This window comes from Capra hircus, chromosome 11, assembly GCF_001704415.2.
Source record: "Capra hircus breed San Clemente chromosome 11, ASM170441v1, whole genome shotgun sequence".
NCBI classification, from domain to species: Eukaryota; Metazoa; Chordata; class Mammalia; order Artiodactyla; family Bovidae; genus Capra; species Capra hircus.
In genome coordinates this window covers 86,108,500-86,134,401 of record NC_030818.1, presented here as the reverse complement: position 1 = coordinate 86,134,401, position 25,902 = coordinate 86,108,500, and the positions used below count along the sequence as shown (strand labels likewise).

The 25,902-nt window shown below is 35.9% G+C and overlaps 1 protein-coding gene across 6 annotated transcripts in view; it reads right to left on the bottom strand.

Moving 5' to 3' along the window:
- The window catches only part of ROCK2 (Rho associated coiled-coil containing protein kinase 2), a 134,104-nt gene that overhangs the window by 80,761 nt on the left and 27,441 nt on the right, over positions 1-25,902 (bottom strand). For all 6 annotated transcript variants that reach the window (XM_018055646.1, XM_018055647.1, XM_018055649.1 and 3 more), the window contains exons 2-3: positions 5,594-5,675; positions 3,527-3,627 (exon numbers count right to left, since the gene is read on the bottom strand). In XM_018055646.1, the coding sequence (XP_017911135.1) occupies positions 3,527-3,627; positions 5,594-5,675 (183 nt within the window). The remainder of the gene's footprint in view (positions 1-3,526; positions 3,628-5,593; positions 5,676-25,902) is intronic.

Here is a 25,902-nt window from a genome sequence, read left to right as displayed (position 1 = left end):
CGAAGAATCTGCCTGCAGTGTGAGAGACATGGGTTCGATACCTGGGTCTGGAAGATACCCTGGAAAAGGGAACGGCTACCCACTCTAGTATTCTTGCCTGGAAAATTCCATAGACAGAGGACCCTGTCCATGGGGTCGCAAGTAGCTGGACATGATTGAGCGGTTATTCTATCTTTAGAGGCTAGCACAGCTCCTGGGACATAACAGATCCTGATTAAATATTTCATTGATAGATACAGATAAATGTGCCATTTTATATCTAATAATTAACTGCTAATGTTTACTAAGTATTTACTATAATCCAGGAACTGTTCCAAATGCTTTATATATATTGTCACATTTACTACTGCCATGTAATCCCATGAGGCATAGATGCTACTGTTATCTTCATTAACAGATTAGAAATTTAAGGCATGGAGAGATTAAGTAATTTGTCTGACGTCACAGCTAGTCAGCAAAAGAGTCAGAATTCAACTTTAAACAGCCTGACTCTAGCTCTTACACTACGGAATAGCTGCTGTGACATACCAGAGTTACTTTTACAATGAGAATCTTTGTAGAAACTGAATGGTACATCCTCTGTGATAATGCATTTTTAACTTGATCAGAAAAAGCATTTCATAAGGGAAGACACAGTTGCACCCACTACTATAAAACTTTCTTCAGATGACAGAAAAACATAATCATAAAAATATGCCAAACATGGGACATTCCCTACACATCTGCCTAATTTAAAACAACATACAAATCAACTTTAAAAGGCAATGGGGAAAGCACCTCGACTTTTCCTTTTTATTCTCACCCTTCTTTTGAAGAGTCCCTGCTTAAGGTAACAACCAAGAACTAAATCCACAACAAACATGTACAAGCTCTCAGGTCAGGTCATCAGATTAATGGAATGTTAAAATAATTTTCATTTTTAAAAACATTTAACTTTGTTTCTGCACATTTTGTGGCCAAATGAAATATAAGATTGGAATTAACAACAAAATAGAAGACTTCTTTAACAAATTAAATTTCACCTAACACAGAACAATGACCATCCTGTCACAAAAACATGACAAGTCAAGGTCTGTCATATTTCTCCCCAAAAATACAACGTCAGATTCTAGGGTCTCTTCCATAATCATATAGCATGAAGAAACAATGTGCCTATTTCAAATACATGTGGAATGACTTCTATATCAAATAGCAAATAATGACAATGGTTAACACTCAGAGAATACTACAACCAGGCTTACTTTTTAAATGCACTTAGTTTTCCTATAGCAACCTCCATGACACAGGTATTACTATCAGCATTCTACAGACTGGAATTCAGAGTGATTGAGAAATCTGCCTGTACTCATGGTCTTTTGAGTTAGGCCACAGTAGAGCTAAGATTCAACTACTTTATAACTTCCCTCTCTTCTAGAAACTTTCATATGAACTGTCATGTAACTTAATCTCCCACCCTACCCACTAGAGCATTCTGCTAGCTGAAGCTTCAGGACTTCCACTAAGAACAAAAAATAAAACAAAACCTCTTTACTTTCCAAGGCAGCCCATTCTTAAAATCTACTCCAAATCAACATCTCAATTCCTTCAATAATACCCTAGGTGGCACTATTTCAAGTCCCTGAGCACTATTTGTTCCTTGATACTCTCCATCAACATGTCTTTTAAAACAAGGCAACAGGGCATCTAGAATGAATTAAATATTCAGGTATGGCCCAATCACCTCAAATTAGAGAAAACCTATCTGTATTATCTTAGAAAATTATTAAAGAAGTCCAAACTTTACTATTTTGGGTAGCCATATCACCAATGGTTTTTGCCTCATTTACATTCAAGAATAATCATTCTTCAATATACTGTTTAGCAATCTATTCCTTGAATTCTTCATATCCAAGTACAGGTAATTATTCTGGTTCAGTTCAGTTCAGTCGCTCAGTCATGTCTGACTATTTGCGACCCCATGAATCGCAGCACGCCAGGCTTCCCTGTCCATCACCAACTCCCGGAGTTCACTCAGACTCACGTCCATCGAGTCAGTGATGCCATCCAGCCATCTCATCCTCTGTCGTCCCCTTCTCCTCCCGCCCCCAATCCCTCCCAGCATCAAAGTCTTTTCCAATGAGTCAGCTCTTCACATGAGGTGGCCAAAGTACTGGAGCTTCAGCTTTAGCATCATTCCTTCCAAAGAAATCTCAGGGTTGATCTCCTACAGAATGGATTGGTTGGATCTCCTTGCAGTCCAAGGGACCCTCAAGAGTCTTCTCCAACACCACAGTTCAAACGTATCAATTCTTTGGTGCTCAGCCTTCTTCACAGTCCATCTCTCACATCCATATATGACCACAGGAAAAACCATAGTCTTGACTAGACGGACCTTAGTCAGCAAAGTAATGTCTCTGCTTTTGAATATACTATCTAGGTTGGTCATAACTTTTCTTCCAAGGAGTAATTAAGTTTCATTTATTCTACTTGGCTAATTATCTCCCCAGTTGATGATTTCTGGGGTTTGGCTCATCTTCTAAAATCACCCTCATACTTCAGTTTTAACTCATCTACAAAGTAATTCAACCTGTCACCACTGCCTCAATATAAGTCATTAATAAAATGTTTAATAGGACAGGAAAGAATTCTAAAAACTGTCCTTGGGGATCTGTGTCCAAGGAACCATTTATGCCTACAACAGTTATTAACTTAGTTTTAAAGCTCTCTATCCATATGCTTATTCATTGATATTTCTCTACATATTCACAAGTATTGCAGACTTTTCAAATATCTTATAGATATATACTACATCTATTGCACTATCTTGATCTACAAATTCAATAAGTCTATCAATGAGACAAGGAATGAAAGAAAAAGACAGAGGTTACTCTGTCATGACTTATTCCTAGAGAAACCTAAGCTAGCACACAGTTTTTCTCGGTGCTCCATCAAGGAGAATAAAGGACTGTAAGTTAAAAAAATAATTTGACCCTTATAGTTTAACTATAAAAAAAGAAAAGAGAAGTCCTATATTCAAGTGATGAAAAAAGAAATTATTACATTACTGTTCCTCATATATAAAAAGTGTCTGAAATGTCTGCAAACATTTATAAGTATTTCTAGTGCTATCATTTTGCCCTGCAAAGGCAAATTTTACATTTTCTTTCAAATATTAAAATGCCTTTGTTGGGTTTTTCATATTAAATGTCAGTTAATTAGGCAGAGATGTTATGAATCTGAACATAATAAAAACACAGTAGTTCTGAAAGAATATTAACTGCTAAGCCGATCATGTGTGAAGCCAACCTGGCCTTATTCTAAATCCCAATGTTTTAGAGCTATAAAAGAGCTGGTATTTAGAGTATAATTATCTCCTTTCATAGATGAAGACACTGATGCACTTAAGAGATGAAATGATGAAACTCATAATGCTAATTTTCTGGCATGGTTGGACACAAAAATAAGATTCACTCTAGGGCCACTGACAAATGTTTCACAAAACCATGTCATCAAAACAAATAATAAAAAGAACAAAATAAATTCTTACCAACTGGACTTCACCAAAAGCACCTCTTCCAATAACTTTTACAACATCGTAGTCTTCTGCCTTCATCTGTAAACCTCTTATCTTTTTCACAATTTTCTCATCTACAATAAAAAGATCAGCATAATATCAATCACCATATTTATAAACAACATTTTAAAATAATTACCATATTGGTAAACAAATTTGTATTTCAAAGACTGGGTTTAGTTTTCAGCTAAAACTGTCAGCTTTTAAATGCTGTTGTTAAAAATCTAAAGACATGTAAACTTTACGTCAAAGGATGAAAACTCTATGGCTTAACACGTATAAGACCATCAAAAAAGCAGTATTTAAGCAATGCTGTTTCTAAGTCTATTGTATAGCAAGTTAGATGACAGCTGAAACTGTGATGACCCAAGCAATCCTGGAGTACACTCTAAATCATGGCAGAAAGTTGCTATGAAGTTATACAAGGTTAGTCTTCATAATGAATTCTGGTAACCTATTTCTTTGAAAAACATTAATTACGTACTGTAGATTTGATAGCTATATGTAAGTTTTCAATTAGGAAAATAGCCCAGACTCTGATAATTCCAAATTTAAAAGCTTACTGTGTTCACATAAAGTGTACACAATTATTTTGAGAATTTCTAATTCTCAGAATTCAATTCATTCACAACTTCACTGCAACATCAATACTGGTAAATATTAAAAGTTAGTAAAAGTTGCCACATTTATGGCAATAATTGTTATCACATTATCTTTGACTAGACTGAAATGTCTACATTTATACAAACATAAAGCTCATTAAGTCTTCTGGGTAACGTAAAGCTAAGTCTTCAGTTTAGTTCAGTCTCAGTCATGTCTGACTGCAACCCCATGGATTACAGCACACCAGGCTTCCCTGTCCTTCAAAAATTCCTGGAGCTTGCTCAAACTCATGACCACTGAGTCAGTGATGCCATCAACCATCTCATTCTCTGTCATCCTCTTCTCCTCCTGCCTTCAGCCTTTCACAGCATCAGGGTCTTTTCCAATGAGTCAGTTCTTCGCATCAGGTGGCCAAAGGATTGGAGCTACAGCTTCAACATCAGTCCTTCCAATGAATATTCAGGACTGATTTCCTTTGGGATTGACTGGCTGGATCTCCTTGCTGTCCATGGGACTTTCAAGAGTCTTCTCCAACACCACAGTTCAAAAGCATCAATTCTTCAGTGCTCAGCTTTCTTTATGGCCTAACTCTCATATCCATACATGACGACTGGAAAAACCATAGCTTGGACTAGATGGACCATTCTTGCAAAGTAATGTCTCTGCTTTTTAATATGCTATCTAGGTTGGTCATAGCTTTTCTTCTAAGGAGCAACCATCTTTTAATTTTATGGCTGCAGTCACCATCTGCAGAGATTTTGGAGCCCAAGAAAATAAAGTCTGTCCCTCTTTCCATTGTTTTCCCATCTATTTGTCATGAAGTGATGGGACCAGATGCCAGGATCTTAGTTTTCTGAATGTTGAGCTTTAAGCCAACTTTTTCACTCTCCTCTTTCACTTTCATCAAGAGGCTCTTTAGTTCTTCTTCACTTTCTGCCATAAGGGTGGTGTCATCTGCATATCTGAGGTTACTGATATTTCTCCCAGGCAATCTTGATTCCAGCTTGTGCTTCCTCCAGCCCAGCGTTTCTCATGATGTACTCTGCATATAAGTTAAATAAGTAGAGTGACAATATACAGCCTTGACGTACTCCTTTTCCTATTTGGAACCAGTCTATTGTTCCATGTACAGTTCTAACTGTTGCTTCCTGACCTGTATACAGGTTTCTCAGGAGGCAGGTCAGGTGGTCTGGTATTCCCATCTCTTAAATAGCCTTAATTTATATAAAATTTTGAACTTTATCTATTTCACATACTTTAATTGGTTTTCCAATTTTGGTTTGAAAATAAAAAATATTAGTATTTAAATACATCAAACTGCAAACTAAAAATATTTGTTTAATAATTTAAAAGTTTGTGGACTGTAATGATATTAAACATAAATCTCTCATCAAAAGTAGAGTTATGTGATCACATATGAAGTTTACACATACTTACATCTATTTAAGAAATTATCTATATTTTTGTTTTTCCTCAAAGCTGGAAAATCCAAATCAAGAACCAAAGAATTTAAGCCATCCTGTTTAACAAAAAATAAACAGAGGAAAGAAAAGTTATTACAATTTTCAAGCATTCAAGACAAAAAGCCTTTAAATTTTACTGTGCTACTCTCACTATTAATAAATGTCAATCCACTTTGATATGAAATTCCCAGTCCAATAGCTTTAAATAGTTTCCTAACTTCTGCCAGAGAATATTAGGGTTGATCCTATCATATTTTCCACTGTACTTTTAGCCAATAGAAAAAGGTCATTTTAAAATGTGCATCCACTATTATTTCTTGTGAGTCAGATGTTTTTTCTCTCTTCGAATGTCTGGTAAAGTTTTACAAAGCTTTTGACTTTAAGAAATATACCTAGAATAAGTTTTAGTTCCCATTCATTCAACAAGCATTAATTGTGTGCCTAGTACATGGAAAGAACAGAAAATCTAAAAATAAGTGAGACACTAACTATCCTTACCCTCAGGAAAGTGAAGTTCAAAACTAAATTTCCCTTAAAAACATGAAAACAGGGTGAGGCATATTCAGGTTTCTATTTTTTTAAGTTTTCTGTATTTTCTAGACTTTCTACAACATGTATTAAATTTATAAGCAAAATAGGAAAAAGTACATATATGTATTTTGGTGGCAGTGAAAAAAACTAATAAGAAACAAACCAAGTCTAAATTACTCAAGGGAGGGAATATGCTTATGAAGGTGAAACAGTATTTCTAAAACACCATATATTGCTTCATCTGGGAGTAACTCTGAGGAAGGCAGAAAAAGACATTCTCATTTAAAAAAGAAACAAAGTTTAGAAAGATTAAGCCACTTTGGCATGCCCAAGGCCTTGCTATTAGAAAATGATGTAGCAAAATACTTCCTAAGTTTTTAAGGTTCAATATACTTAAAATCATCTCCCTCATCTCAACCACCAGTGGAAGCTTGCAAGGGTAAAGAAGGAAGCTAAAGGATTGCAGGAAACGAAACAGTAATAAAGAGAGATTTTAAGGATCTGGGTAGGAAGAAAATGTGGGGACAATCACATGCAAAACTTAGAAAGGAAACTTGGATTTTTACCTTACTAATTTTAGAAAAACTGCACATATAATGTTTATTTATAAGTAATATTTCATATTTTCAATTTCTGTTAAGAAACATGTCAACACTTTGTGAAAATATTCTATAGAGAATGGTGTAGAGGTGTTAACAGTAAACTATAAATATTTTTAATCACAATGAACGTTATCTACACCCCACTGATATCATTAATGCAGATACACTGAAACGAGTGATTCTCTTCAACTGAAAGAAAAAAATACATTAAAAATTAATATACAACTTCCAGTCAAGTTGAGACTGTTACATTCACATTTTGACACCCTTCCTCCATCCTCATCCCACAAATTCCCTCTCAAGGATAGCTGAACTACTTTTCATACTAGCATTTTAGCATACTAGGCTATTTATAAGTACCAAAACATCAATATATCTTTGTTGGTATAATTTTGATATTTTAGTAAGTTTAAAATACAAAATCTGAATCACATATTTTTAGATATATCCAGATTTATACTCTGTGTTAACATTTCAAATCAAAAAGGGTACATTCATTTGAAAGGTTCTCTACTATAGGACCTCCATAAATCTCCACAAAGGAGAAAACATTTAAATTGACAGGCAGAAGCTTCTATTAATAATATTCTCCTCTAGTTCAGACTTTCCCAAGAAACATCATTTGTACACTTCATACTGTCTCCATGTCCATATAATGAAGACAAAGAAAGCTTTCTTTGAAATAAAACTACAGCTTGACATCAGTAAAAGGACTGAATCCTTGCTTACTTTACAGCCTCCCCAAAAGTCATCACAGAGAGATGGAGTTCCATAAAGAATAAATAAACAGAAAAAAACCTAGAAATAGTTTATAAATATTTCCCCATAATATCTTCTACTAGTGTAGAGACAGAGCTTTTTCAGCAGTTGGAATACTTGAGCAGTGGCTCAACTCAATGGTAATACTATTTTGTTTTTGTAAACCATATTTTAAAGATCATATACTATTTCATTTGTACATTAAGGGGTTTTTTTGGGTAGCATTTATTTTTGAATAATACTAATAGGTTAATTTGCTAATAATTTACATCAGAAGATAATGCAGAGGTAAATATGTTTACATTTATACTTCTATATTTATAAATTTCTACACTTGAAACTTATTCTATTTAGTACTATTTTTAAAAAACAAATACTGAATTATTAAAAGATACCAGTATTTTCAGTATACGAAACTGATGCTGAGATCAAGTTGCTGGATTAGCTCAAGACTTGATTAAAACCCTATTTCTATGACCATCCTCATTAAGCAGTTTCATATAAACCTTAGGAGGTAATTTTTTTTTATTTCAACACTAATTCTTAGAAAGTGATACTAAAACTGAGATAAAGAAACTTTAAAATATAAAACATATTAAGGAAAAGCCTACAACCAAAACTTCAAAGCAATGAAGAAAATTAACACTATTTATCTCTTTCCCTACTTTCAAATGCACAGAAATGACAGGAGAGATTTAAAAGTTATAGCCCCACTGAAAGGGAAAAAAAAAAACAACACCATCATCACAAAATATTCAAGAATAAGAAGGAAAAATGCCAAGCAATGAGTAGAAGCTAAAGTTGCAAAGATCTACTGGATTTCAGTGCTGAGAGCAGTAAGACCAAAGACTGAAAATTAAAAGAACCTAATGGACAAAATGTTTCCCCAAGATCAATTACTGGGAAAACAGTAACTGCAGTGAAAAACCCCAGCTCCAGCTCCTAAAAGACATTTAAAAAAAAAAAAAAATCTTACTGCCTAACTTTTATATGAAACTGCATAAGGAGGAAGTTCAGACACAGCTTTCAAATAAATCTTAAACTAAGCCCTCAGAGCTTGCCCACTTCCCAGATCTCCCACATTTCTAATATCTTTAGTTATAAATATGGGAATCAGCTCCAGTACTGACTTAAATTGTCTGCATGCAGAAAGTTAGCAACAGAAGAAGGCAAGAGAGAAAAGTGATTTATCTTATTGTCTTTCTGAATAAATAGATACAAGTCAACATCCAATCTTTCTCATTACAATTATTATGGCAGAAAAAAATATATGTATAGAACGACCTATTTTCCTAACTTTTCCTGAACACAAATAATAGAATGGGAAAGACTAGAGATCTCTTCAAGAAAATTAGAGATACCAAGGGAACATTTCATGTGAAGATGGGCACAATAAAGGACAGAAACAGTAAAGACATAACAGAAGCAGACGAGATTAAGAAGTGGCAAGAATACACAGAACTGTACAAAAAAGATCTTAATGACCTAGATAACCACAATGGTGTGGTCACTCACCTAGAGCCAGACATCTTGGAGTATGAAGTCAAGTGGGCCTTAGGAAGCATTACTACAAACAAAAACAGTGGAGGTGATGGAATTCTAGCTGAGCTACTTAAAATCCTAACAGATGATGCTGTTTATGTGCTGCACTCGATATGTCAATAAATTTGGAAAACTCAGCAGTGGCCATAGGACTAGAAAAGGTCAGTTTTCATTTCAATCCCAAGGAAAAGCAATGCCAAAGAATGTTCAAACTACCGCACAATTGCACTCATCTCACATTCTAGCAAGGTAATGCTCAAAATCCCTCAAGCTAAGCTTCAACAGTACATGAACTGAGAACTTCTAGATGTACAAGCTGAAACCAGAGATCAAATTGCCAACACCCACTGGATCACAGAAAAAGCAAGGGAATTCCAGAAAAACATCTACTTCTCCTTCACTGACTACGCTGAAGGCTTTGATTGTGTGGATCACAATAAACTGTGGAAAACTCTGAAAGAGATGGGAATACCAGACCACCTGACCTGCCTCCTGAGAAACCTGTATGCAGGTCAAGAAGCAACAGTTAGAATCAGACATGGAACAATGGACGGGTTCCAAATTGGGAAAGGAGTATGATAAGGCTACATATTGTCATCCTGCTTATTTAACTTTTATGCAGAGTATGCCGGGCTGGATGAAGCACAAGCTGGAATCAAGATTGCCAGGAGAAATATCAATAACCTCAGATATGCAGTTGACACCATCCTTACTGCAGAAAGCAAAGAGGAACTAAAGAACCTTTTGATGAAAGGGAAAGAGGAGAGTGAAAAAGCTGGCTTAAAACTCAACATTCAAAAAACTAAGGTCATGGCATCAGGTCCCATCACTTCATGGCAAATAGATGGGGAAACAATGCAAACAGTGAGAGACTTTATTTTCCTGGGCTCCAAAATCACTGTGGACAGTGACTGCTGCCATGAAATTAAAAGATGCTTGCTCCTTAGAAGGAAGGCTATGACAAACCTAGATAGCATAATTAAAAAGCAGAGACATCACTTGACTGACAAAGGTCTGTATAGTCAAAGCTGTGGTTTTTCCAGTAGTCATGTACAGATGTGAGAGCTGGACCGTAAAGAAGGCTGAGTGACCAAAAACTGATGCTTTCAAACTATGGTGCTGGAGTAGACTCTTGAGGGTTCCCTGGACAGCAAGGAGATCAATCCTAAAGGAAATCAACCCTGAATATTCATTGGAAGGACTGATGAGGAAGCTAAGCTCCAATACTTTGGCCACCTGATGCCAAGAGCTAACTCACTGGTAAAGATACTGATGCTGGGAAAGATTGAGGGCAGGAGAAAGAGGCAACAGAGGGTGAGATGGTTGGATGGCACCACTGATTCAATGGCCATGAGTTTGAGCAAACTCCAGGAGATGATGAAGGACAGAGTTAGTCTGGTGTGCTTCTGTCCATGGAGTCACAGAGAGTCAGACACGAATGAGTGACTGGACAACAGCAAGCAGGAATAAGAATCTCTTGTCAATCAATTTAGACACACTAGTATCACTGGTTTAAAAAGAAAACGAAAATTACTTAAAAATACTGAACATAAAATCATCCTTAACTGGAATGCACAAACAGCCATAATTTCTCCTACACTCAGTGGGGGGCTTCCCTCATAGCTCAGTTGGTAAAGAATCTGCCTGCAATGCAGGTGACCCGGGTTCGATTCCTGGATCAGGAAGATCCCCTGGAGAAGGAAATGGCAACCCACTCCAGTATTCTTGCCTGGAGAATCCTATAGACAGAGGAGCCTGGCAGGCTACAGTCCATGAGACTGCAAGAGTTGGACACGACTTAGTGACTAAACCACACCACCACCACATTCAATGGGAGAAGTTAATGAAACAAACACATATCCGAACTTTATCCTGAGAACCATTTTCCATGGCCAATACCTCTATCTACTTCTACCCCGAGACCCAGAATTATATATGCAAGGACCCACCAAATATCCAATAGACCTCAGAAATCTCCCAAGTTGAGTAAATGTACTCAATGGGAATAAGATGATCCACTGAAGTCCAAGAAGAAAATGTTACAATTTTGCATATTTAACCTTAAAATGTTTTTAACAAGGGGGTTTTCAGCAACATCTCATTCTTGTTAACTTTCACTGAATTGTGACATACTACAGCTTACATGTACCCAGATTTTTTTTCTTTTTTTAAATTTACTGGTAGAAAGGTTGCCAAGCAGATTAAAAACCATTCCACTTTGGGGTGCAATGATATGCCAAAGTCAAATTGTACAATTTAATTATGTACAATTTACTGTATATCAATTACACCTTAATAAAACTTTTTAAAATGACTATAATGGATATAATTATAGATTTAAGATAATACCAAAATGCAATTTGTACAAACTGGAAAAAAAAATGGCAGTTTAATAACTCACCTACTCCTTATATAAGCTCTTACTGCCCAAATTATGAGGCTAAAAACAATGCAAGCTAATCATATCACCACCCACAAAGTTAAAAATTATCTAAAGGCTATTTGAAATATGGTGCTACATCCATAATCATTAATGATGAATAATATGTACTGCTATCATCTGAATTTCTGTAACACAAATTATCCCAAATGCAAGTAGAAAATAAGGAAATAATTCAAATACTAAGTAAAATATGTAATTTTTTTCCAGGTTGGTAATGTTTTTAAATGATAAGCAAGCTTTCTCAAATTAAAACCGAAAGCCTTAGCAATATAGGATGACATTAAGAAAAAAGCCAAAAAAATCATGTAGAAATGCCTTACTGAAGTACGAATAAATAGCAGCTTCAAAAACTCTTACACTCATGACATTAAGCTATCTAGTAAGTTTACAAGTGCAGATGAAAAAGCTGAGAAGACATAAATCTCAAAGAAAGAAGCTCAAGCCTCAGGGTTTAAGGCTGCAGATACTCAAATATCTGTGACTGTTGATTATTGCTATTTGAAATATTTTTGGTGGCATTTTAATTAAAATTTGTATAGGTTCTACACAGTCTGTTCCTACTCTATTATTCTAATAAGCCTTGTTAGTTACGGTACATGGTTTCTGCAGAACACAAAGCTTTTCAAGAATTCATATTTCCATGTTAATGACAAAAGCAAAGCCACCCCAATTTAAAACCTAAACAACAGGAACATGAAAAAAAATCTCTATAATTACTTGCATAATATTTACCTGTGTTCTACCCAGCACTTAACCAATTTTCATTAAACTTAATGATAAATGTTTGAAAGTCTCCTATATTTAGTTTTAATTAGTTTTTAAAATTATTATTATTTTTAACTTTTTTACTAAAATAAAAAATAACTTTGTTAGTTTCTTTCACACCAGAAAAAAAAAATTTTTTTTTTTTTTTTTTTTTAAATTCAGACACCACTGGGAAACCCTGGAATTTTTTAATGGCTGAAACGTATGAAAATATGGTTAAAAAAAAAACAAACTATAATCTATTTTCTTGAGAGAAAGTGAGAAAAGAAGAAAAACTTTCTGGAAGAAATTCTTGCTATGGAAAGGAGTGTTTTTGAAAAGGATATGTCTGGAAATGGTTCCATCCATATGTGAATTTTACAAATAATAAGATGCTTGGCCTATTAAAATTTTTTTTTCAACTTTCACATCTATGTTTTTAAAACTTGCAAACATAATTTTCTGACCCAGTTAAAAATATTCAGCCATGTGTTTAAATATAAAAATAAATTATTTCTAATTTGTTTTCAACAACTAGCCTCCTATCAATCAGAGAAAACAGAAATTTACTAACCAAATTCCAACAATCAATGAGTAGTGTAACTGGTAGGCAAAACCGGAAAATGAGTATTGTGACTTAATAACTGCAGCCACTAATGCGTTGTGCTTCTTCTATTTGTATCCATATATCTTTGTGAAATTTAAAATATCCTGTCATAGTCCTTAAAAACCCAGTAGCAAAATAAATTGAACTTCAAACCCAATCATCAATTCACTGTACCAACATGAAGCCAAAAATTTTTTAATGCAATTAAACACTTTTAACTTAGTGAGAAAACTTTTTGCAGTGTTATAAAATTATCTCACAAATATGCTTACATATTTAGCTTTTACTTTTGAACTCATTTTATGTGTATTTTATAATGTACACAGTATCTTAAAACACATACACAAATTATAAAGAAAGAATACCTGAAAATATTTCAAAACTATTCTACTGAAGGAACACAAGATTAAAATTTAGAGATGACAAATTTCTTAAATGTCAGGATTTTTCTATTAAACATTTTAACATATCCAAAACAATTCATATTTTCTCACTCAAAAGTCATCTACTCTGTTTCTAATAAGCAGTGCCATTTTATGTAAGTCTGATTCAGAAATTCTTTTCTTGCTCCCTCACATCAGGTCATTCCGTCTGTATGGCTGATACTACTAGCTTTAAGGTCTCACAGGCGCTCCCTTCTCTGTTCCATTCCCCACTGTTGTTTTGCTCAGATTCTGATTTATTACCTACTAATTAGTTTCCTTGCCTTTAATCATCCACTGCTCCTGCCCCTCTCCAATCTACTACTGGGCAATCAGTCTTTCTGAAATTTAAATCTGTACCTTTCACGCCCTCCTTAAAATTATTTGACAGCTTACAAATGCTTAGAAAAAAGTCTAAAACCTTTTAATTAGCATAAAAAATTCTTTGTCATCTGGGCCCACTAACCTTCTCCAATCTTATTTCCCATTATTCTACTACTTTTCATTCTTATTTGCTCTAGATTTGTACTGTCCAATGTAGAAGCCACTGGCTATGCATGGCCATTGAGCACTTGAAATGTGATAGCCTAAACTGAGATATGCTGTAAATATAAAATACAAACTGGATTTCAAAGACTTAGTACCAAAAAGAGAATGTAAAGTATCTCATTAGTAATTTTTAATATTGATTACATGCTAAAATTATATTTGGGTTATACTGGAATAAATATATTATTAACATTAATTTAATCTTTCTATTTTTAAAATATGGCTACCAGTAAAATTTGGGCTTACCTTATAGCTCAGTTGGGAAAGAATCTGCCTGTAATGCAGGAGACCTAGGTTATATTCCTGGGTTGGGAAGATCCCCTGGAGAAGGAAATGGCAACCCACTCCAGTATTCTTGCCTGGAGAATCCCATGGACAGAGGAGCCTGACAGGCTACAGTCCATGGGGTCGCAAGAACTGGACACAACTTGGTGACTAAACCACCACCACCACTAGTAAAACTTAAATTTTATATTTGGTTCACATTATCTCTATTTGATAACATCACCTAGACCAACAAAATTTTCACACTGATCTTTCTACCCTCATAAGTTTGCTTATATCAGTCTTTCACCACAGAACATTCAAAACTTCTTAATAACTTGTCAACCATGTACCATGACTGAGTGCTAAGCATAAGAAAATGTTCTGCATGATCATCTCTATTTGCCAAATCTTTTCTCTGCTTCAAGACCGGTTCAAACGGTACTTATTTCCATGAAGCCTTCTTCCTTGATATGCCAGGATAAAAATTTTCCATCCTCCAAACTTTGACACATCACATGTTCTTCAATGAACACGTCACTTTTTACTTAAAATATTTTTCTATACACTGCTTATCACATCTATTAGCTGTAAATTCTTTAAGTACAGAATTTGTCAAATTCATTTGATTCCTCTAATGTTTCTACCATAAAATTTTACATAGATAGAATATGTTCTCAAACATTAAATCAGATATCAGACAAGAGGACTGGTGATACAATTACCTAATATTACATAAGTTACACTTACTAAAGCAAGAAAGCAGGTATGCATGTTAGTATTATTTACACAATTCAATTATTGAACTGCATATAGATATGCAATTCAATTACTGAACTTCTTTTTATGACCAATTTCTTTTACCTTCCTACTCTAGTTGAAACCTTTTTTGTTCCCTTGATGACACTACCTACCATAACAACCTTCCCAAATAGTAGAAGCCTGGAGGTGGGATAAGTGTCCTCTTTGCTCCAAGCAGTCACTCTTACATCACTCTTCCTCTTTCTGCAAACTCTGAGCTTTGAACCACATCATCAGCCACCCACCACCCCTTCTTATGAGCATCCCTGCCCACTATCACTAACCCTCAGTCTCTGAAGATTTTAGCTCCTTGCTGACTGTCAGACTCTCTAACACTCTCTAATCCTGTCAAAATTCTTGGTGATGTCATTATACTACTAGATATCCTAACACCTATTGATTCCTATGGTCTCCTTAACCTAATCATTATCAGTAACTGCAACATCTCATTTCAATTTTAAACATCCTACTCACGACTGAAGCGACTTAGCAGCAGCAGTACTCACTGACTACCAGTTTTTTCTAATACTTCAACAACCTTGTGACTCAAGAGGGACCTTCAATCCAGATCCTATCATTTTCCACTGTCTTTCATCCTCCCCAGTCTTATCCCATCACTCTCACTTAGAACCTCCAAGGACTTCCATCTCATTGAGATGAAAGCACAGATTCCCTGCTATAAGCTATGAGGCTCTTTATAATCATACTTCACCCACTTAATTGGTTAACTCTCAAGCCTCACCTCCTATTACTTCCATTCTTATTCATTCTACTCCAGCCAGACTGGCCTTCTGAAGGTTTCTAAAATTACAGCAGGGGCCCCGCATAAGGAAGAAGTGGAAACAGAGCACGGAGGCAGTTCAGCAGCTGTCAGGGCCTTCACAAGAAGGCACACCTAAGCATCATCACAGTTCTGTGGAGGTGATGGGCTGGCTGCATACAAAAGAAAGAGCAAACTAATAACTATACAGTAATAGGGGCCAGCTTTTAATTTTGGGAGAAGAGGTGCAAATATGGAATGGGGGAAGAGTTAGAAAGAAAACATGGTGTTGGGAGAACTGGACGCATCAGTGTAAATTCATGATTTTCAATATATAAAGACATATGAAAATATATATGTTGATGCTTGACCTGCCCACCTCAAAGGTCTGAGTGCAGTAGCCATGAGCAATCTCAACAGCCATGACCCCACCTACCACCCAGAGTCCTGAAACACTCTTCTCCACTAAAAGAAAAAAAAAAAAAAATTAGGGCTCCTCAAAGAAATGGCTGATCCCAGGACTAGAGCAGGAAAATTTTTAGATGAGCCTACAGAACCTTGTGCCAAAAGTAAAAAGACGCACAGGTGATAAAACTGCATAGATCTATACCTATGCATTGTATTGAGCAAATATCCTGATTTTGTTAATGTACTACAGTTATCTAAGACATAAACATTTGAGGAAATTAGGTGAAGGGTACACAGGACCATTCTGTACTATTTTTGCAACTTCCTGTGAATTTCTAATTACTTCAAGATAAAAGTTTTTTTAAAAAGTTAAGGGAATTCTCTGGCAATCCAACAGGTAGAACTCCATGCTTCCACTGCAGAGAGCTTGGGCTCTCTGGTAGGGAAACTAAGATCCTACATGCCATACAGCATGGCCAAAAAATAGTGTAAATAGATATTAATTAATAGATATATCACTGTATAAGTTTAGATATTAATTAATTCTCTTCCTTACAGTAAAATGCCAACTAATAAAAGGAGGAGGAATACGCAGAAGACAGTTATGCTAACTACTATACTACCACCACCTCTAGAAGGACTACTTGAACCAGAATACCACCCTTTGGCAACCACCATGGTAAAAATTAATTTAGGTGAAAAACATTAGTGATGCTAAAACTAGTAGACCAAAGTGGGAATGAAATGTGATTTTATGTGGTTTCAAAGTATCTCCCCACAAAATACTTATTAATTACATGGACCACAAACTTGATAGACAACATCATTAATCTAGTGGTCAAAGTTAACACTACCGAATGGGATAAAAACTAACTGTATGCCACGAAAAAGGATTCATCAAGAAAACAACATCACTTCTGTGAAACTGCAGCCAAAATACGTATCCTGGGTCAAGTCATCAGGAAACATTAGACAACCCAAATTGAAGGACAGTTTACAAAATGAGTAGCTTATAATCTTCAGTATGTGAAGAGAATGAAAAGCAAGAGAGACTGAGGAACTGTTCCAAACTGAGGAGACTGGAGAGACATGAGAGCTGGATCCAATGCACGGGCCTGGATTAGACCCTCTTTCAAGAACATTATCTGAGCAATTAACAAAACTTGAATGAGGTCTCTGAGCAAAGCGTATACAGTTTTGTTTTGTTTTTTTAAACTTTGCAGTAGTTTGTTTCCAAATAAAATTTGATTTTTTTAAATCACATCAAGGCATGTTCCTGACTCCTGGCTTTGGATCTGCTATTTCCTTGTGTCTGGAATGCTCACATCCACGTTTGCCCATGCCCAGCTCTCCTACTTCCATTGGGTACTTAAAAGGCACCGCTGAAATGATCAACACCCTATATATTCATATCTCCCTCCTATTTTACCTTTCTCCCCTTAACACAAATCAGTACCTTACATACAGTTATCTTAAATGTAAACTGATAGCAGGGAGTTTTTATCTATTTTGTTCACTGTTACATTCCAGGCCTAAACCAGGGCTTGACATGTAGTACTAACAGTTGCAAATAAATATTTAGTCAATGACGGAATGTACACAAAGTCCTTGAAACACAAAAGACTTAATCAGATATAATTACAAAATAAGTTCACTTTCACAATCTTAGCAAAGGAATACTAAAACAGGCAAAAAGAACTCCACTGTTAATTTTGATAGTTCTGGGATATCCTTTCAAAAAATATGTCTACAGCATAAATGAATGAAATAATGTCCCTGCTCTAAGGAGCTCAGTGAGCAAACCTATTTCCATCAGAAAGCAAAGCTGTAATACTGCAGTGAGCTAATACAGCAAGAAATTATCTGCTAATAGCATGCATAATGTACAGTATAAACAATCCAAATGCTGACAGATAAGAATTAACTATCAGACGACTGGAAAATACAGCTACATAGAGAAATCAAGTTTTCTCTTAGGAGAAAGACAGACAGTGAACTCATATTCAAAGAAGGTCAATGGTGGGAAGTAAGAGACATATATAAGAAAAAGTCTCTGATATTTTATTATCACATTTCCTTGAAAACTTATCAAGACTATAATTAAGCTAACCACAATGATCTCAATTAGTTTACAGTATTATAAAACATACTAAATCATTTGTATTTAAGAAAAAATACAATCCAAAAATCTACAAAATGATCTTATGGTTTCTATATACAAAGTGGTCAAATCAGTAACATCTCATTTTATAAATGCTTTTATCTCCTATGCCAAGGTAACATAGCTGACCTTCCTTTCTTGAATAATTGTCAAAAAAATGACAGACAATATTATCTTAAACATATCTGAATCTAAGCCAATACTTCTAAAAATGAAACACATACAAAACTGTATGCACATATAAAACATGTGCACGTAACATAAACATGTATTCATAAATATGGTTTGATAATCATTAAATGAGCTACATACATGACCCTCATTCACCTTATAAACAGTGGATGAAATCCAAACATATAAATCCAATTCTAATTTCCAACAGAAACAGTATTACAAATTAGGGTTCTCTACCCGAAACCTATTTCAATCCTTCTCCTTACCAACTGCCAAAAAACAATAATAATAAAATGTAAACACAAAAAAGTAGCTTAACATTACTAAGTATGAAACCAATCATTTAGTATTAAAGCTGTGTCGATATTTTTTGAGGTATTCTATGAATGGGCAGAACTAAATAAAATAAAAGTCAAACTAACAAGTACTGGTATGTTTTACTTCTTCTAACTTAGTCTGTGTGTGTGTGTGTGTGTGTGTGTGTGTGTGTGTGTGTATGTGTGTGCTCAGTCATGTCTATTATGTTAATCTGATCACAAAATCTGGGGAGTTTTTTTTAAAGGGATGTAGCGTTACTACGGAGAAGGCAATGGCACCCCACTCCAATACTCTTGCCTGGAAAATCCCATGGACGGAGGAGCCTGGTGGGCTGCAGTCCATGGGGTCCCTGAGGGTCGGACACGACTGAGTGACGTCACTTTCACTTTTCACTTTCATGCATTGGAGAAGGAAATGGCAACCCACTCCAGTGTTCTTGCCTAGAGAATCCCAGGGATTGGGGAGCCTGGTGGGCTGCTGTCTATAGGGTCACAGAGTCGGACCCCACTGAAGCGACTTAGCAGCAGCAGGAGCAGCGTTACTATATTGGTGCTACCTTGTGTTTTCACTGACTGCAACCTTCAGGAAATATTAAATATGAGTTTGGCCGTTACCATAAAGTCTTATTTATTATAAAAAAATTTTAAGGTTAAAGTTGGATTTGGAATCAAAAGTTAAGCACATTTTAAGAAAGAGTCCTGTACTTATTGTGCTCAGTCATATGGTTCAGACTTCGTAACTGGCAACATTACTGTAGTATATGCAACACTGAGAGAGTACTGAGCACGCGCAAGTCACTGATTCCTAGATAAATTCTCAATTCAAAAGGCTGTATAAAGGTCATCATACTGCCAGCATGATTACTGTAAAATATTCCATTTTGTATTCTTAACAATACAAAACAATGTTTTGTATCTTTACACAGTCAACATTTCAACTTACTATAAATCCATGCTTTATGGCCAAATTGCTAAAAATATAAGTTCTACTGAAGCAAGAATTATAGGTTGTATATAACAGAGAGAATGATCACAAGTTCTACTGACAATTATTTTAAGTTACACTTCTCACTGGAAAAGACCCTGATGCTAGGAAAGATTGAGGGCAGGAAGAGGGCACAACAGAGGATAAGATGGTTAGATGGCGTTACCAACTCAATGCACAGAAGCTTGAGCAAACTCTGGGAGACAGTGGAGGCAGGGAAGCCTGGCATGCTGCAGTTCATGGGATAGCAAACAGTCAGACATGACTTAGTGACTCAACAACAACAAAATTACTTTTCTAGAATCTTGATCCACATAATTGATACACACTAAATCTCATCTACTCTTGTTTTTGGCATAAACACAGAAAGGAGGATTCTACCTCTATGAGGGAGACCTATCTGTTGGAAGAGTCCAAATATACTCAGGACAATGAATCTATTTTGTCCCATATCTGAAACTGTACCTTAGAGTTAACAATAAATTTAGATCAACAATAAATAAATTTAGATCCCTATCTATAATAACTTACTCCTTTCTCAACTAGCTCTGAATAACTGTAACATATCAAATCCCTAAAATTCCAATATATGGTACACTGAAGGGAGACTCTTTAAAGAAACATGTAATTTGTAGACAATGTAACAGGGAGATTTCTACCTCCACCAACTATAGACTTAACATTTTAAGCCAGTCCTACCACTGAGACTAACAATGCAGAGAAGAGAAGGAGGCACAAGGAGGGGTGAGCCTAAATTTGAGTTACAAAGCTGTAACTCAAAAGTTTAAAAGCTGAAGAGAGCTTCCAGCGCTCTCATGGGATTGGAAACAGAAATTAAAGTGTTAGACTCACAAAGAATAAGAAGCCCAACCTAGAAATAAATAAGGAAATAAGTATCCTAGAAATAAATAAGGGGGAAAAAATAGGCAGAAAAAAAGCAACCCTCAAAAGATTGAAAATCTTTCTCAGTTCAATCACTAAATAGATTAAAGTGATCTGCCTCAATCCTAACTGACCAACAGGAAAAAACAAAATCCCCTCTGAAGAAAGATAACACTATCTAATTATCTAAGCATATGTTTATACACAATGTCCAGCAGTCAGTCAAGCATTAGGAGTTATACAAGAAGATAAACTATCATAAAACTGAGAAATATTTTTTAAAATCAGATCCACAAAAATCCAGAAACTTAACACAACCTTCAAAATCACCATAGGAACAAAGTTCTATCTGCAAACTAGGCAACACTATATAATGACTTCTGAAAATGTCCTCAAAGTAGAGAGAGAAAACTTCCATCAAAATATAGGAAGGCTTATATGTAGAGGTGAATGATCTGACTTTTCTAAACAACCACTGCTAAAAATCCAAATGAATAATTACATTATTAAATGACATATATCTAAAATAATAAGAGTCACACAAGTACCTTGTTCAGGTGACAATCTCATTATCAGCATTTCAGATGCTCAACAGAGGTTCTACTTCTGTGCTGTCCAATACGTAGCCCCTAGCCACATGTGACCACTGAGCACCTGAAATAGGGCTAATGCAACTGAGGAACTTATTTTAATTAATTTAATTAACTTAGTCACATGTGGCTAGTGGCTACTCTATTGGGCAGAGGCATATTTGGACACAATTCTAAGGCAGCGCTCTTAAAACTACAATTACCCTCAGCTGTTAGCATTCAAACTTGAAAAGCTGGAAAAATAGATAAGTACTTTATCACAAAAGAAGAGAGAAGGAAAAAAAGAAAAACAACAACTTACACATATCCAATATCCGAGGTTGGTGAAAGCAGAGGGCAAATGAAATATGCACAACATTTGCATACATAATATTATCAATCTTAAACAATTTTCCTTATTAAATTTATATCCACACTTCATCAATGACTAAAAAGAAAAATTATGCCAGATTCATAAAATAATAAAAGCAGCATTAAGAATGTCTACAGAATGGTGAACATGTGACCAGCTGGGAATGGCAAATTCTTCCATACTTTTTAATTTCCTGTACTCCAAAAAAGGAAAGACTCAACAAACGAAAAGGTTATACAAACAAGCACTTATTCTCAATAGGTCTGGCATCTGTCTCTTCCACCAGTGAATTTCTTTTTCAGGTATACAATCAGCCTTTATTTCACTTAAGAGATAACAAGTAAACCAAGTTCTAGAATACTCAGGCTTTAAAAATATGTTTCATAATAGATTCCAAAAGTTAAATTTAAGAAGTAAATGTTATATGTGATCATGTATTTTAAGTAATTCTTGGCACTCTTACACTCCTAGAATATGATGTTTGTCCCGTGACTGCTTTCATTTCATCATTGAACAGACAAGGCTAAAACAAGAGAATAAAAACCAAAAATGCATAGAAATTTCTCAAGCTAAGAGATTAAGAATAAACTAGAAGAGTCAATCTTAAATAACTAATTTAAGGCTGCTGCTGCTGCTTAGTCGCTTCAGTTGTGTCCAACTCTGTGTGACCCCATGGATTACAGCCTGCCAGGCTCCTCTGTCCATGGAATTCTGTAGGCAAGAGTACTGGAGTGGGTTGCCATGCCCTCCTCCAGGGGATCTTCCCAACCTAGGCATCGAATCCTGGTCTCCTGCATTGTAGGCACATTTTTACAGGTGAGCCACCAGGGAAGCCCTAATTTAAGGCTGAAGTGAAGTAGAGTGAAAGTCGTGTCCAACTCTGCAATCCCACAGACTATACAGTCCATGGACTTCTCCTGGCCAGAATACTGGAGTGGGTAGCCTTTCCCTTCTCCAGGGGATCTTCCCAACCCAGGGATTGAACCCAGGTCTCTCGCATTACAGGCGGATTCTTTATCACTGAACCACAAGACAAGCCCAATTTAAGGCTGCTGCTAAGTTGCTTCAGGTGTCCGACTCTGTGCAACCCCATAGGCGGCAGCCCACCAGGCTCCACCATCCCTGGGATTGTTCAGGCAAGAACACTGGAGTGGGCTGCCATTTCCTTCTCCAATGCATGAAAGTGAAAAGTGAAAGTGAAGTCGCTCAGTCATGTCTGACTCTTCAAGACCCCACGGACTGCAGCCTACCAGGCTCCTCCGTCCACGGGATTTTTCAGGCAAGAGTACTGGAGTGGGGTGCCATTGCCTTCTCTGCAATGTTCTTTATCAGTTAAAGATTTAGTTTTCAGCTAAATCTTCAACTGATAAAGAATACTGGAATAGTCAAACAATTTAGGCAAAGGCTAGGTTGATATCTTCAGAATAATCATCATCTATGATACAAGCCTTAAGGTTGAATTACCACTACTGGCTCAGTGGTAAAGAATCCACCGGCAATGCAGGAGATGTGAGTTCAATCCTTGGGTCAGGAAGATCCCCTGGAGAAGGAAATGGCAACTCACTCCAGTATTCTTGCCTGGGAAATCCCACAGACAGAGGAGCCTGGCAGGCTAAAGTCCACGGTTTTGCAAAGAATAGAAACAACAATAAGGATTTGAGATAGTTTTCATCTTTACAGATTCAGCAGAGTTTAATTTCCAATTCTTCATTAATAAACAAACAACAGTGATACCCTCAAAGTTAAGAGAGTAATCTACCAGCCAGAAGTTGCCTCAAAAATAAAGATTTAAAACAAACGTGCTAGAAAAAGCATAGCTCACTGAAAAAAAGTGTGATTTTGGAGCCAGACAGACTTGAAATGAAATATGAACTCTAAAACTACTACCAACTTATATAACTTCTCTAAAACTCAATAGCATAGACAAAAAGGTAATGAATACTGCAGTACTGTTGTGAAAAAGACGTGAAGGAAATGAAAGAAATGTCTGTAAAACATAAGACACATACATAAAAGGAACTCTAACAAGGAGTAACTATTAATTTTTTAAAAACCAATCAAACTGCTCTTCCCTACACATTTCTAAGCAATTCAGAAGCAAGGAAATTTATTTCCTTGGCAATATTAAGGAAATGATGGGAAGTTTTAAGTATCTTATCAGTTCGAATTGGGCTCAGCTGCAAGTGATAGAAAACTCCCCTTAGTGCCATCCTTTCTGCCTCAAAGCAGTTACGGGTCAATGATTACCAGGGACCCAGGTTTCTCTGCTTTGTTACCATCAACCTCAATACACGGCTTCCACATCATGATGGGGGATAGCAAGCACCAACATGAGCCATTAAAAACAAATGACAAGAAAAGGATACATAAACAGCTCCCTTGTAAGGATTCTTCCTTAATACAACTCACAAATCCCTTATGCTCACATTCTGTAAGCCTCCACTTATGCAGCCAATCACACACCGCAACCAAAACTGCTAAATATATATATTTTTTGAGATATATATTTTTAGGACATATATATGTTAAAATATACATATGTGTATGTAGATGTGTGTACACATACATAGTCTTTATTTCATTCAGTTCAAACCAAGTAAATCTCAGGGGTTTTTCCCAATACAGAAGCAGAATATAATAAATATTTGGGCCAATAAAAGTCTCTGCCATAATTTATCTACTTTTTTAATATTCTTTACCACCACACCAAGTTCCTTCAATAGCCCTCTCTCATGGTGCAATTATAATTAATCGGATTAAATCTCATCTTAAATAATTAACATTTAAAGAAAAACAACATTAAATCTCTGATGAGATAATGAGGAAAACAACAGAAACAGTTCTGCCATGTGCAAGCACTGTGATAACTCTTTACATAAACTATGATATATCATAAAATTTATATCATACAGGTCTTACCATAGTCTGATAATGGATTTTTATCTAACATTTAGGGGATTAAGTTAAAATATCTACAACCTTCACTTTTAGCCAAGATGGAATAACAAGGACTGGATTTACCCACCTACCCTACCACTCACCTAAAGAACCAGGAAAAATAGTGAAATAACAATTTTCAAGGCACTAGATAAAAATAAAGGACAGTGATCCCTGAGAAGGATGAAATCAAGTGAGCTCTAAGATGGATGCAAAAGATGAGGAAAAGTGGAAACAGTGACAGATATCATTTTCTTGGGCTCCAGAATCACTGTGGACGGTGACTGTATCCATGATATTAGACATGTGCTCCTTAGAAGAAAAGCTATGACAAACCTAGACAGCATATTAATTGTAAGACATCACTTTGCTGATAATGTCCAGGATACAGTCAAAGCTATGGTTTTTCCATGAGTCATGTACGGATGTGAGAGGTGGACCATAAAGAAGGCTGAGCGCCAAAGAATTGATGCTTTCAAACTGTGGTGCTGGAGAAGATTTTTGAGAGTCCCCTGAACATCAAGGAGATCAACCCTGAATATTCACTGGAAGAACTGATGCGGAAGCTGAAGCTCCAATACTTTGGCCACCTGATACAAAGAGCCAATTCACTGGGAAAGACCCTGATGCTGGGAAAGATTGCAGGCAGGAAGAGAAGCGGTGACAGAAGATGAGATGGTTGGATGGTATCACCAACTCTATGGACACGAGTTTGAGACAGGGAAGCCTGGCATGCTACAGTTCATGGGATTGTGAAGAGCTGGACAGAGCTTCAGGACTGAACAATAACAACAAGACAGTTACAGTCTACTACCTAAAGACAGTTACCGGTTGCCCAATTCTGGAGAAAGAACCAAAGCTGAGTTTAGCAGCCACCTTGGTTTGAGGAGATTAGAGCCAGGCACATGTAAAATATTAAAAAGACATAAATCAAAAATCCAGAGGTAAAAAATACCATGTGTGAGATGAAAAATACATTGAATAGGACTAACAGATCCTAAATTGCAGGATAAATGACAAGGGAACCTGAAGACACAGCCACAGAAATTATCCAAAATGAGACTCAGAAGGGAAAAGAGATTAAAAAAAAAAATAGACTATCAATAAGTTGTGGGTCAGCATGAAGTAACCTTAAGATACACTTACTATACATCAGAGAAGGAAAAAGAAGAGATGGGAGGGAAAATATGTGAAAAAATTCTTCAAAGGCTGGAAATTCTCTATATTTGATGAAAACCAAAAACTGTAACAGATCAAGACAAAAGCAAGAAACATAAAGAAAACTACAGGGACTTTCCTGGTGGTCTAGCAGTTAAGAATCTGTGTTTCCACTGCAGGAAGCAAGAGTTCAATTACTGGTCGAGCAGCTAAATCCCACATGCCTCCCAGTGCAGCCAAAAACAAAAACAAAAAACTACCGCTAGGCATATCATAATCAGATTAATTGAAACTC